General features: G+C 45.7%; 1 protein-coding gene across 1 annotated transcript in view; it reads right to left on the bottom strand.

The window, feature by feature from the left end:
• ITGA9 (integrin subunit alpha 9) overlaps positions 1–14,672 on the bottom strand; it is a 361,696-nt gene that overhangs the window by 77,207 nt on the left and 269,817 nt on the right. Inside the window, exons 19-20 of the mRNA NM_001192718.2 lie at positions 8,895–8,981; positions 5,259–5,338 (exon numbers count right to left, since the gene is read on the bottom strand). Of these exons, the coding sequence (NP_001179647.1) occupies positions 5,259–5,338; positions 8,895–8,981 (167 nt within the window). The remainder of the gene's footprint in view (positions 1–5,258; positions 5,339–8,894; positions 8,982–14,672) is intronic.

The following is a 14,672-nucleotide window of genomic DNA, read 5'->3' as shown; positions in this document are numbered from 1 at the left end:
CAACTTTCTGTCCTCCTAAATCCACAAGTAGGCAAGAGAGCTTCAAAGAATGGTGATGGGAAGAAAACGATGATTGGTATTTTAACTGTGGCTTTCAAGATAAGGAGCTTTAAGGATTGTTCTGTCACAGCAGGGAGTCCGGTGCTGTGGCTGCCCTCTGGGACAGTAAGATCAGATTTTCACCAAAGTCTGGAGTGTAATTGGTGCCTGAGACATTCAGCTGCAGGTTTAATAGGCAATATAGTTTCTTTAACAACTGCAATTCAAATAATTAGAAGATTCTGATTATTTAATTACTTAAGCTACCAATACTAGCTTGGCTAGGTGTTCAGTAATGCTATATAGAAATATTAATGTACATAAAAGGATCTTCTTGAATTTGTAAATTATAAGGGTTTTCTTACGTGCCCAGTACTGCATCTGTAAATAACAGGTGCTTAATAGATGTGTGTTGAGTGAAACTGTGCCCAGTACAGAGTTAGGGACTACACAGAGTAATCACTTGATGAGACTTAAAAAAAAATTCAATGCCCAGATCTCATCCCAGACAAATTAGATGAGGATCCCTGTAGGGAGGCTCCCAGGTGATCCCAGTGGGCACCTAGGATTAGAGCACCATTGGTCTATGGACATGGGACCAGGAGATGAAATTTTCACCCTGGTGTTGTTGCGTCCCTCCTTTGATACCTTAGATTAACCCTGAGTGGGACTGGGAGGTAGTTGGAGTTTCTTCTTTTTGACAAGGAACGTCTCTTTCATGTCATATTTCCTGCCCAAATGTTCCTTCTCAGGAATATCAGCTGCCTGAGCTGTTGAGAGACCCAGACAGCACATTGATGGGAGAGTTTTCTGTGGATCCCAGAAACAGCAGGAAAATGACAATTTTCAGGTTTGAACAGGCATCTGCTCCCCTTTACTAAATCCATCTTGCACTCTCTCACTCTGGGCAAGCTGTTGCACTGTATCACTCCCTTCCTCCAAAACTATCATTTTCTCCCCACTGCCGGAGGAAAGCAGTTGAGACTTCCCGGGCCCTGTGTGGCCCAGCCCAATCTCCTCTTTCAGCGCCACCTTCCTTTTACTGCCCATGTATATTCTCCGCCCTTCCTCTAAGACAGTCAGGAATCTCCACCACAGTCCAGTGCCCACCCGCCACATGGGTGTGACAGAGCAGGCTGTGCCATGCACATCCTCACTTGGGCTTCTTCAGCCTGAAAACAGAGTCCTCTGTTCAAATGCCTCCACCCCAGTGAAGCCCTTCTGGATTCTATGGGAACAAAGAATGGGAACAAAGTCTACCTCCTCTGTGCTTTGCATGTATCTCTGTTAGATCACAACCATGAACGACATGACTGTGAAAATAGTGTGAATAAAAAATAATCGTGTCTTGCATAATTTCAAAGCTTGCAAGCCCAGCCAATTGTAATTAGAAATGCTATACTACTCCTGTGGCAGTAATACCCTGACGAACTGCACTGGAAAGTTGTGTAGGATTTGGGTGATTGCTGGGGTATATTTTAACATCCACTTTGGTTCTCATTTCCATCTGCTTTGCATAGCCTATTACAATATATAGAATATAATTAGCGTTTGTCCCACTAGTGCTGAACTAAAGGCCAGAAAGTCATCACCTCTGGAGTGAATGCTGGGTATGACAATACACGGTAAGGAGGGTCAAACAACCACTGTGATGTGCTGTGCTCTCATTTTTAGATGAAAGAACATTCTCTAAAATATTAAAGAAAATGCCCCCCCCCACATCCCAAAATTGGGAAAGTGGCATTAAAAGCAAAAATATGCTAGTGTGGTGGGAGATTGAGGGGCTCTGAAAATGTATGTTTCACAGTTGTTCCAAAGGGAAAATTAACCTTAATTCTGTGAGTTTTAAATAACATTGAGACTAGCAAGACCTCCAGCGAAAAAACAAAGCCCTACCAGTGCCTTTGCTGTCTGCTGTTGCCTTATACAGTATTTGTTGGGGCCTGACCTAAGCTTCCCAAACGCACAGAGACTTCAGGCTTTGGGGGCAAAGCCATTAATAGAAAGAGGCAAGATAGAACTGCGGGTGACGTTGAAAGATTCAGCACTTGGGAAGAATATTAGTCTAATCTTTGGGTAATTGATGTTTTAGTGAAAATTCAAGAACCACTCATGCTGGGGTGAGTATGACAGCATGTTAAAGTTCAAGTTTTGGCTGAGGTACAATAGATGCCAAAATTCAGAGGAAAGCACTAACTCAAGATTTACTACGTCTGGTGGCAAAAATCCAAGCTGTAACATCACGGATGTAACGGAGTTGGGAGAGGAGGATTCTTAGAGACAGATTTTGGAGAAAACGGTCCATAGTCAGGAGGGTGACTGCCTTTTAAGTCAAGTTTTAGGGACCCTCTTCAGGACAGTCAGACGCAGGCCCCAGAAACATAAGGGGAAGGGGCTGCTGGCTCTCCTCTCCTGACCCCACAAGATCGCCTGCCTTTCCAGGGACTGTCAGGGGTGAGACTCCTGAGTGGGATCTGAATGTGAGAGTCAGTGTGAGGTCACCTTTGGTCCTGGCCCTGGGTACAGTCTTGGCAGCAGGAGCTGAAGGCATCTCCAGCTGCTAGAGGCTGAGGTTGGAGGATGTAATGAGGGGGGAAGCACAGGTGAGCATCCCCAGTTGGGGGGTGGACAAGGGGAGGGTCTCCAAAGGAGAAGAGTCAACTCAAGACACCCAGACTGACTGCTCACAGCACTGCCTGTTTAGTAAAACCTTTCTTGTTTCCCTTTGACCTCTCACAACCCCGGCTGTGAGCCTGGAGGGCTCTCAGGAAAAGCAGGAGGGCCAGCAGAAGCACCACTGGAGGAAAGCTAGACAACCCACAGAAAGGCTACCCTCCTCCAGCCTTGCCTTGGGGAGGGGAGGAAGCCTTAAGTTGCAATCAAGTTTTGATTACTTCATGGGACAAGACACTTTGATTATGGATTAATGAATTATTTTGAGGCTTGAAGTGACTATAGGACTATTAACCAAGAGTGAGCTGTGAACCCATGGGACTGTCCTAGACTGTCTCCGAGAACCAGAAATGAACAACCCTTGCCAAGTGGGCTTAAAGAGAGTAGGGATGAAAATGAAGTTGCTTTACGCTTGCCAACGAGTGCACCGTACTCGATGGATGAATCATAATGCTGCCGTCTCCCTCTGAAATTTATGTTCATTTGTTCATGATCCAACCCCTGCAGCCAGCACACTGCTCCCCAAGAGCAGGGATTTTTACCAACTTTGGTCCCTGCTGTATCTCCCCTTGTCTGACACAGTGGCTAGTTGGAGTAAGTACTCGAAGGTTTTGTAGAATGAGGGGTGTTGCCTGCCCTGGGCTGTTCTGCATCTGCTTCCATCTCTGGACCAACCCCTTCTTGACGTGGTTTGAGATGGAAGACTCTCTCTCACTCATCCCTACTCCCTTTTCAGCTCCCACTTGGTGCTTTAAACTTGATGGACACGCACAGGGTTGAGAGGAGTGGTCCAGAGCTGCACTCCTTGCTTAATAACCAGGCACGGCGTATGGGGGTCAGATGCCCAGCTGAGCTGGTGCCTGTTATCCTGCATGACGGGGCTCGTGTACAGAGTCTGGGAGATGACCTTCTCTCTTAAGTCAGAATGTGGGACCAGGAGCTCCTTCTCGGTGCTCGAGGGTGCTGTCCTCCTTGGAGGAAGGCCCGGGTTGCGCACCTTCATTTCAGAGATGACCGTGTGGTTGGGGGAGGAGCCTGAGTTTCACAAAGCTCAGTCCATTGCCTTGCTCTGCACCCCAGATCCTGTGGGCCTCCAGGCCCGGCTGCACGCTAACCTGTGGCTGCGTGACTGCCTTGGCCTGGTTGACTTTTAGCCACTGGTTTTGTGGTCTGCTCACCAGTGTCTGGCCTTCCATTTTCCCAGCCTCCTTTAGTCATGAGATTCCTGATCTTGTTATCTCACCACCTTTCTTTTCTGTGCATTTTGCCTGATCTTGCCCTTCTGAGTGTTTGGTTCAGATCTCCAGACCACCTCTGGGTTGGACCTAGGCCTCTTGGCATGACATTTTGGCTTGAAGATTAAGGCAACTAGAGAAAAAACATGATAATTGAATGCCTGATCCTTATTCAGACTCTGGACCAGTATAATAATGGCTACACAGTCATTCTTGGGACAATTAGAAAGTGGGCTAGAGATTAGATAACAGCCTTGCGTCAGAGTTACAGCTCCTGAATTTAATAACTCTACCAGGGTTATTTAAGAGAATGGCCTCATTCTTAGGAAGTACACGTGAAAGTACTCATGGGTAAAGAGGCATGATGTCTGCAACTTACTTTCAGATGATTAAGGGGAAAAAAACCATACACAGAAAGAGAATAACAAAATAAAAGAGGCAGAGTGTCCAGCCTGAGTGAATCTGTAGAAAGGGTGTATGGGAATTCCTTGTACTATCCTTCACAACATTTATGTTAAGTTTAAAATCATTTTTAAATTAAAATTCAAGTAAAAAGGTTGCCTATCCAATCTATACAATCAAAGCTTGTGTCTCCCTATTCATCCACCTAAATACTTCTCCTTCCATCCCAGTCAAGCCCTACTCAGATGGTAGGTACTTCGAGGCAAGTGTGGACTCTGGCTTGTGTGGGAAGTTTATTAGCCTAAAGCCCCTCCCAGGCACCCCTGACCACACTGGTGTGTGTGAGAGAGAGGCAGGAGCGCAGCCCCGAGGGAAGACATCACTACTGCACAGTCCCCTTCTCTATCTGTCCACTTGGTTCCTAGGACAAGCTCTCTCTTGAGGACCATCTTTTGGGGACTCCACCAACAGGCTTGGCCGGGACCTCAGGCTGCAGGTGCCCTGTCCCTGCATCAAGGGATGCTAGAGCACAATGACCACATACCACGAGAAGTGACTGACCACAGCACACCCACAGAGGACATCCGTGAATGGTTCCAAACACATGAGTTTGGGCTGGAATCCTGACCTCTCCGGGCCAGTCTCTCCTCAGTTGTAAAATTGTTACCTCTGACTGGACGATCCCCAGTTTTTCCCAGCTCCGTCTGACCTGGTGTCTGCACAAGCAGAAGGAGACAAGCACCATCCCTAAGAGACCCAATTCCATGCAGTCATTTGGGGCTTTATCACTGAGCTGTTCCTTCCTCCTCAGAGTCTGTTCAGGCAAAATCATCAAAGCATGACCAGGGCATGACCTTGCTTGGTCCCATAAATCTCTCATCTTAGAAAAAAATTTTAAATCCCTCTTACCTCTGAGCTGTAACGATGAAGCTAAGAACTTCCTCTTCCCCAGACAGGTGGCTTGTATCAAAGATCACGCTGAATTCATACTATGGGAAAAGAAAGTGACATTTGGCGCTAGCCAGCATTCCAAACTTAAATGCTACAGTCTTCTGCAGTTTATGACCTCTGGATGCTCATTTGCACGATAAGCTTTATGGTTTATGCATCTCTTTCTGATGGTTGGGCCAGAGATACAACTTTAGCAATAAAAACCAGCCCAGAGCCCACTCTGGCGAGAGGCATGTTGTCTTTTTTAGCAACTGAGGTTCTCGTTAGGAAGCAATATGCTTGAACTCTTAAACCAGGACTTCCTAAATTTCACTCACACACCATCATCCCAATTTTTGCCACATCTGCTTATCATATCACCTGTGATAAGTACTTTGTATTTTTACTGCCTCACTCTTTCTATTTAAAGACTATTTTAAAGAGAAGAATGTATATCACTATCACAGATGGGAATCCAGGATCACTTGCCATAAAGAGGAGGTCATCATAAAAAGAAATAATGAAAACAAAGTGATGTTGAATTCTGTTGCCTGCTGAAGGCTCTGAGCCTCAGGTCTGCTCTGGTTTGATAAAAGGGAGATAAACAAGTGATAGAGACATTGCAGCGCTACTGGAGACTTCCACCTGCAAAAGGTTAGGATAGAAAGAGCATTGAACAGGTAGTAGCTTTCTCACTGTCAGTCAATGCTGTTTAGCGCTGTGTCCACACATCACCTAAAAGCATCTCAGGTGCTGCCAGTAGTGACCATCCTCTGATTTGGGGAGCACCTTCTCAAGCAAATGGTTTTCACTGTATTCACATCAGGCAGGTGTGGGAATAGGGGAGGACTGCTTGGGTGGGGCTTATAGAGCCAGGCTCCACCACAAACTGACTGTGTGACCTTGGCCAGATACTTGATCTCTGCATTTCAATAAAAAAGAAGAGGGTGGACAAAATGATCCTTAAATTCCATCAAGTTTTGGGAGTCTCAGTTCAGTTCAGTCACTCAGTCGTGTCCGACTCTTTGCAACCCCATGAATCGCACATAGCACGCCAGGCCTCTCTGTCCATCACCAACTCCTGGAGTTCACTCAAACTCACATCCATCGAGTCGGTGATGCCATCCAGCCATCTCATCCTCTGTTGTTCCCTTCTCCTCCTGCCCCCAATCCCTCCCAGCATCAGGGTCTTTTCCAATGAGTCAACTCTTCGCATGAGGTGGCCAAAGTATTGGAGTTTCAGCTTCAGCATGACTTATTTAATATATAAATATTTGGGTTCCTTTATGAAGAATTCTAGGCAATGGTCTAAATCTGCAACACTAGATTCTACTGAGCTGACCGCTACCTGAAAGTAATGAATGTTGGACCACAACTAGAGTGGACACTGGACATCCTTTCTAGACTTTCTGTTGTGGTGAGACCTGTCAGCTTACAGTGAGGGTGGGGAGTGGAGACAGAACAGGAAACAGAGCTGGAAAACACAAATGATGGGAAAGTCAGGGGTCTTGTCTCAGCAAAGAGTTTGACCCAGCAGGAGATCTGAATTAAACGCTCTAACGATCAAAGTAAGGTGAAAAGCAAAAGATTTGGGCATGAGGCCAACGAGAGCCAGCAGCCTGAGAGAGCAGAAAGTCAGGAACCAGGCAGGCTGGTCGTGAGAGACTGAAATATATGGCCAGCAAAGTAAGCAGATAATGTGGTCATGAGGCTTAGCAGATGGTCGGAAGTCAGACAACTCACAGGTCTAAGGGAAAGGGAAGGACAAGCCAAGCTGTGGATAGAGGGAGCCCCATCCCTGCTGGGTTGCTTCTTGGGCTTTCTCCAAGGACTCACCCCCAGACCTCCTGCCTCCAGGTTCAGCCTTGCTACAGGTGTTCACTTCTATATGTGGGAGGAAGGTAGTGACATTACCAAGTTGGAAAAAAAGTCCAACATTCAACATCCATTCTTCTGTTGGCTCAATGACTATTTTCAGAGCTATTGAATTCTAATGAAATTTAGGCCCCAGAAGTCAGGACTGCTTTATTTTTATTGTATTCATTTATTCACCTTTTTTTTTTTTTTATGGGAAGTGATCGATCCTGGATCCATCTATGAAATTGTTATTGCTTAGTGGCTAAGTTGTGTTCAACTCTTTTGAGACCCCACAGACTGTAGCCCACCAGGCTCTTTTGTCCATGGAATTCTCTAGGAAAGAATACTAGAGTGGTTTGCCATTTCCTTCTCCAGGGGATCTTCCCAACCCAGGGATCAAATCCACATATCCTGTGTCTCCTACATTGGCAGGCAGATTCTGTACCACTGAGCCACCAGGGAAGCATCTGCGATATCCTTTCAAAGTATCTCTAAAACTAGCAAGATGCACCCTAGGTTTGTGATGGAGGCTGAATTTTACAACAAGATGGCTACTTTTAAAGTGTTTCAATTAAGTCTGTTTCCTGTTGCTCAAAAGATTTCAATTACATTTTTGTGTGTGGGGGGGGCATATATTTTACTATAGACAATGATGCCTAGGGCGCAGGGTCCTTCTCCTACATCTTAAATGGGACTTGACCTGAATTCTGTCAGCTTTTTCTAAGCCACCTCTTGAGGTTTCCCTTCTCCTGGGATGAATGTGAACAGAATGAGGATCAGAGCCAGAAAAGGGCTGAGGAATCACAGAGATAACAACCACTGCAGATTGGAGTAGGTACATTCAACGAGACTGAGGGGTTCAAGAGATTTGCTAAGAAATGAGCAAACCTTCCTACAAGAATGTTCTACAACTGGTTTGTAAAACAGCTAGTATACATTAGGAACAAAAAGCCTTAGATATTAAAATGGCCCAATTTCATGATATAGGCAGGAGAAAAGGATTAAACTTTCTTTTTTAAGTGGAGAAAAAAGGTAGACAAAGGAACACAAAATTTCCTTCAAATCACAGCAGGGAAAACAGCCTCCATTTTAAAAGGCAGATCTGCCTTGTCTTTTAGGGTCTAGTTTTGTCTCCAAAAATCGCATCTTCTACATGGTTGCACCTTTTTAAAATGATGCCACATACTAGAATGCTCCATGAATCTCCAAATCAGCTAAACCATATTATTGTTTGAGCTTAGAAAATTTAGCTCCTTATAAATGCCAAAATGACTGTAATTTCTTGAATTCTTCTGAATAAACGATTATGTATGTTTTAAGAATTTTAAGAGGTCTCTTCAAAAAAAATTGTGAGTGCCCAGAGGAGTGGCAGCCCGGACTATAGATCACTAGCCAGGACCACATCTTCTCCTAAGTGGTCTCAGGAACTCAAAGTGGCATGCGATGTTCCAGAAAAAATACGTTAGGCCAACCAGATGGTGCTCGACAACATACAAAGGCCATTGTGTGTGTCTCACATTTGAGGTACGTCATGTGGACCAAGGGGAAAGACCACATGTCCACGGCTAACCTGGAGTAGACTTAGCGATGGTCATTGATGTGGCTGGCTGTGCCCAGGCAGGACTTGGCTGGCCACTCCGGTTGCTGTGGGAGGCAGGGGTCGTGGAGGAAACCTCAGGGAGGCAGTTGGCAGAGTCAGTGGCTGATGGGATGGGCTGGAGGCTGCTGCCAAGGAAGTGTCCGGTCCCTGTCCCTTACCTTTGACTTTGACCTCATGAAAGGAAATCCCACACTGCATTTGAGGAAGTCCAATTCTAGCAGTTCACAGGAAATGCCCATTTCCTCCTGAAAGACAAAAAGCATCAACAGATGGGCTGGATGCATCAAGACAGGTGTGTGGAAGGAGCCCCAGGGAGGCAAATCCAGACTTTAGCAAACACGGTTCTTCTTTTGGAAAGTTCTCAGACAACGGTCACTGTTGGTTGGCTGCACTGGAATGAGGAACCCCTGCCAGGCCAAGTCCCTGGTCCTCCTCTGACTGCACACCTCCCCACTCCTTTGCCAGAGGTTCCCTGGGAAGACAAGTGCAGAGGACAAAACCACTCTTCATTCTTAACCAACCCTTTGGTTCTGAACCCTGATGTTCTCCCAGTGAAATGGGCCAGGCCATTTGTGAGCTGGATGTCTCCTTGCTGCTGCTGCTGCTGCTGCTGCTAAGCCGCTTCAGTCATGTCCGACTCTGTGCGACCCCAGAGACGGCAGCCCACCAGGCTTCCCCGTCCCTGGGATTCTCCAGGCAAGAACACTGGAGTGGGTTGCCATTTCCTTCTCCAATGCATGAAAGTGAAAAGTGAAAGTGAAGTCGCTCAGTCGTGTCCGACTCTAGCGACCCCATGGACTGCAGCCCACCAGGCTCCTCCATCCATGGGATTTTCCAGGCAGAAGTACTGGAGTGGGGTGCCATTGCCTTCTCTGGGATGTCTCCTTAGGTTTGGATTAAAAGGCATCCAAGTCACCTTCCTGACCCCTTTTCCTATACCCACACCCTAATCCTGCCTCTCAAGATCTTAGCTGAGGAAAGACAAATGCTAAGAAAATCACACCAGGGAAAACACAGGGATTCTTTTCACAGTCTGAATCAGTGAGGGCTGAGCTGCCTCCCCAGCAAGCCTTGCCAGAGTTGGGGCTGGGTGCAAGGGCAAGGAGGGAGTTCGAAGAGTAGCCAGCCTGGGCTGGACTCTACAGACTGAGGCACGAGGAAACCAGGAGAAGCGCTGTGGAGAGCTGTCATCTTTCCATCTGGACACATGGTTTACAACCAAGGTCAAAGGAAAGCAGGAGGCTCTTCATAACCCATAGAGCCTCTCTGAGTCACCGAGGCCTAATCAAGACTTCTGAGGGGACACAGAATGTTTGCAGATTTTGGAAAAGGAGAAGGCACAGCATAAAACTAGCACTGGCTGAATGTCTAGAAACTGGGGCACTGGAGTTCAATGAGGCTATGTGACTTCCCCAAGGTCATTTAGGCTGACTCTAAAACCTGTCTCCTTCCCCTTTGAAAGCCCTGAGTTTCTAGAAGGAATGAGCACAGCCAACACCACAATGGCACCAAAAGGAACCAACTTGTGTGGACTCTTGCTCTGAAATGCCACCCATGCTTCCTCCTCCCATTGCCAAGAACAGCACCTTTCAGCTCAGACCAAGATTCCCAGGCAGATGGGTGAAATAAAAATTTTCACTGTATGTCCAGTGAGGAAAAAAAAATGTGAGCACTTACCATAAAATACCTACTTAGTTACAGGTTACACAGCATATGATTATACTAATGTATTACGAAGATTATCAAACAAAAAAGTGGAAATGAAAAAAAAAATAACTCATCTGTGAGGTTAGAAGTCAAGATAGCAATTGGGAGGCAGTAAGTGGAAGGTAATAAGTGCTCCCCTTGTAGCTCAGTCAGTAAAGAATCTGCCTGCAGTGCAGGAGACCCGGGTTCAATCCCTGGGTTGGGAAGATCCCCTGAGGAAGGAAACGGCAACCCACTCCAGTATCCTTGCCTGGAAAATCTCATGGACAGAGGAGCCTGGTGGGCTGCAATCCATGGGGTCGCAAAGAGTTGGGCACGATTGAGTGACTAACACTAAGTGGAAGGGAGTTCTTGAGGTGCTGGGGTTTGTTCATTATGAAAAGTCGCTTAATGATTTATGTACTTTTGTCCATTTTCTAAATATCAATAAAACTTTTATTTATAAAATAGAAACAAAACAACCCAAAATAAAAGGAAGCAAAAGATGGGAGATATATAAATGCAAAAGGAAACTACAGCTTATCTTTCAGTATCCGGGTCTAGATATCCAATGGGGATAACTGACCTCAGTGACTTTAAAGTTTTCTGATGGTTCTCCGTGTCCTTAGTCAGCATCTCATGCAGTGGGCTTGGGCCCTCCTGCGTTAGAACTGGTTTGGGAGCATTCTTTAAACATACAGATTTGTGGGCCACACCCAGTGGTCTGAGTAGATAACTGAGTAGACTCTGAGACTGTGGGGCCTGAGATAAGCACTTTCAATACAGGTTAGGTGATACAGTAAGCGTTCTGCTCCACAATGATTTGGCAGCCATTGCTATGAGTTCCCCGTTCTCTGGTCCATTCTACAGGCTGCTTAAGGAATCTTCTTAAAATGCCTTTCTCTACTGTGAACAGAATAAAGCTCAAAATCTGAACTCTGGCATCCATTTGGCCCCTACCTTTCTGAGTACATACATCACTGTTCTACAAATACCCTTTTCTTGGTATCATTTCCACACCTTTTGTCTCAGTTGTTTCCACTATCAGGAACACCTTTCCTCAGCTATTCCTCCATGGTTTTCTTCTCCCATCTTGCCCCAACACTAATGGGTGATAAGTTGGCATATATAATATGGACATGGAACAGGATTTGGAATGGACCCCAAGCATGGACTCCCATGATCAGCACTGAAGATACAGGTCTGAATTACTCTGGAACAGAGGAGCCCTACATTTACTTGGCTTTGATCTAAGACTGCTTCTGATTACCTGAGAGTTGCTGAACTACCTTATTTTTGTTAATTCCAAAGATGCAAGAAAATAACATTAGTCCAGCATTTATTGCCTTATTCCAAGTCTCTCTTCCACCTACTCAGTCTAACAGAAATGAAAATTCCAGTTGGATACTGAGGTGGAGAATAAGCAAAAAGAGCGAAAACCAAAGACTTCTGTAGGAAGGACAGTGCTCAGCATATAGTCATGACTCAAACACTCTTGGATGGTGTCACAGGGAGGAATGTCATGGATCACCCTTCTGTGCCTGCCAGCACCAGCCCAGCCCTCCCGTGGCTATGTAAGTCCTCCTGACTGAAAGGTTTTAATTCTGTTCTCCACTCTCCACTGCAGCAATTAGGGAAAGAGCCTCCTCTTCCCTCTCCCACCCTCAGAGCATGGGCTTCTACATGTAGATGGTGCAGGTACTGCACCCAGAACCCCTTTACTGGATGGCTTCCAGTCCCTGGTTGAATGGGAACTGCTTTGTCTGAGAGGTTATAACATCCTTCCTCTGCAGCCTATGATTGACAGGGGTGCAGAAGGCCACCCCTTTGCCTCAAGGTGAGACCAGCTGTGCTGTGAGATTCATATTCCAGAGCCCTGCTGGAACAGGCTGAGAGCACATCCCTGTTTGCCCGTGTCCTCTGCCCTAGGCTGCTCCTTTATTCCTCTTCTCCCAAGAGCATTTCTGTACTAAATCACTTGCACAGGAATCCCCATCTCAGGTTCTGCTTCAGCGAACCGGACCTCAAACAATACTCTTTACAGATGAGGCTGCTGGTACTAAGAGCTTCTGGAAAGTGCTAGGCATCTGTTCCCAGGTGGGGAGAGCCAACAGAAGGGGAACCCCCACATGCTAATGAATGTTGTTCAAATTCATACCAGTCAAAGGAAGACTTTCTAACTGCAGGTTATATAGCTGCCCCGATTAGGGAAGCATTTCACTTTAAAGCCCATCAGCACCTCCTTTGCTCTGGTTTTATCCAGAGCAGGCTGGGCCATGAACTTAAAAAACAGGGTCATTATGGAGCCAGGTACCAGACCCGCCCCCCCACCCCCAGTCCCTTCCCTGTAGTCAGGCAGGTACCCTGCAGGCACAAGAAGTCTTAGGGAAATTTAAAAAATGTATTTGGGGTGATATGGCTAAATTAAGCCTGGTTTCAGACAGCATCAGGAACAGTGATCTAGTTGGGGAGAGAATGCTTATTACCTCTGCCCAGGAGGTACATGATGAGATTCTAGGGACCACACTTCTCCTTGGCTCTGACTCCTTTCATGCCCCAACCATTGCTCACATTTGAGAACTTCACCTTCAGCACTATTGCAAGACTTATGATGAAGAGCTCTCAGCTAATGAGGAATGTGGACCAGGGAACTGTCTACCCTTTGTCCCTGATTGCCAGACAGTGTAGAATCTGATTACTCAATTCAAATGCACTGAAATCTACTGAACCCTTGTTGCAAAGCTGCAGGCTTTCATGAAATCAACTAAAGTGATGCACAGAAACTGCTCAAACCACTTAAAAGTCTCTGATCTATCTGGATCTGATGTAGTTACTTAACAGTTAAAGAAGTCAAAATTATCCTTGGATGATAACACTTTAAGATATTTCAGAAGATAAGGATTTAAAATGAAAAGATCAAGAGAAGCCTTTGGGGAAAATATACTATCATAAAAACAAGCTTTTTGTGATTGTCCTCAAAAAAACAAAAAACAAAAAACTGGCAAAATAGGAAGTAAAGAATGTTACCTTATGATATAACAGGAATAGTTAAATCCAAAAGCTCCCTATCTAGGGACTCCCCTGGTGGTCCAGTGGCTAAAAGACCCCACGCTCCCAATGCAGGGGCCTGGGTTCAACCCCTGGTCAGAGAACTAGATCCCACATGCCGCAACTAAGACGTGGCACAGCCAAATAAATAAATATTTTAAAACAAAAAACAAAAGCTGCCTACCCAGCACTCAGTTACTTCTTCTGTTTCAGAAATTAATGCACTTCTATTTTAAAGATGCTAATAAAGCAAATAAGCCTTTGCCTTGGGTCTAAGAAATCTTTGACCATTGTAATTAACCCTGTTACAAGAGCTGTTAAGTGTAGAATAACATAAACTTATTTTCACAATCTTCAGTTTTATCTTTCAAGGAAAATCTCAATCAAAACTTAAAAATTTTTACTATCAAGTTTTGGACCCTATTTTAAGAAGATTCACAAAACTAGTCTTTTTCCTAGTCCCCACTTTTCGTTGGCTTGCAGGGACACCCAATCCCATAAAATGCTATCAAGGTTTCTCCCTGGAGATCGATTCAGTTTACATTTTTCTTTTTCTTTTTTAATAAGACCCATTACTCTCAGGGTCAGAGAAACATCAATTAGTATTTTTTTAGAACACGAGATAAACGCATACTCAGTTTGTGAACGTTTGTTTCTGTGTTCTCAGGACTGGGCACTCCGTAGTTTCTGAGTTTGCACTTAATACGTGAACAGGCCTTGGCTCCTCAGGGATTCAGATGAAGGGGCTGCAAGAGGTAGCTTATTTGCTGGTCTGCCTGGCATGGGAGATGCTTGTCTTGGCAAAAACCCTCTCTTTTCCAGACATACCTCGGCCGCCCTGGCCCCCGGGAGCTTGGCCAGTGGAGCCAGGCTCCAGCCCTGCTTGTAATGTGCGGGGTGGTTGGCAGGAAGAATCAGATCATGAAGTTAGTGAGCCTCCTTGGCCTTCAGGCTCCTTTTTCCCAATCACACAGGATTTGACTTTATTCTGGAGCCTCAGTTTTCTCTGACCACCAACACGGTGCCCTGTGCGAGTAGTAAATCCGCAAATCTGGTCAGGGCTTATGCTGGGCGCCAGGGCGGGTGTGAAGTTTAACTTCCCATTTGCCACTTTCTTGTGGGATTGTCAAACTGAGATGACCCTTCCTGTTCTATGACTGAAGTTTGGTGTTCTTCTGAGACCTCTTTCCCTTCTTCCAGAC

This window comes from Bos taurus, chromosome 22 (assembly GCF_002263795.3).
Source record: "Bos taurus isolate L1 Dominette 01449 registration number 42190680 breed Hereford chromosome 22, ARS-UCD2.0, whole genome shotgun sequence".
NCBI lineage: Eukaryota > Metazoa > Chordata > Mammalia > Artiodactyla > Bovidae > Bos > Bos taurus.
This window is presented reverse-complemented; position numbering and strand designations above follow the sequence as displayed.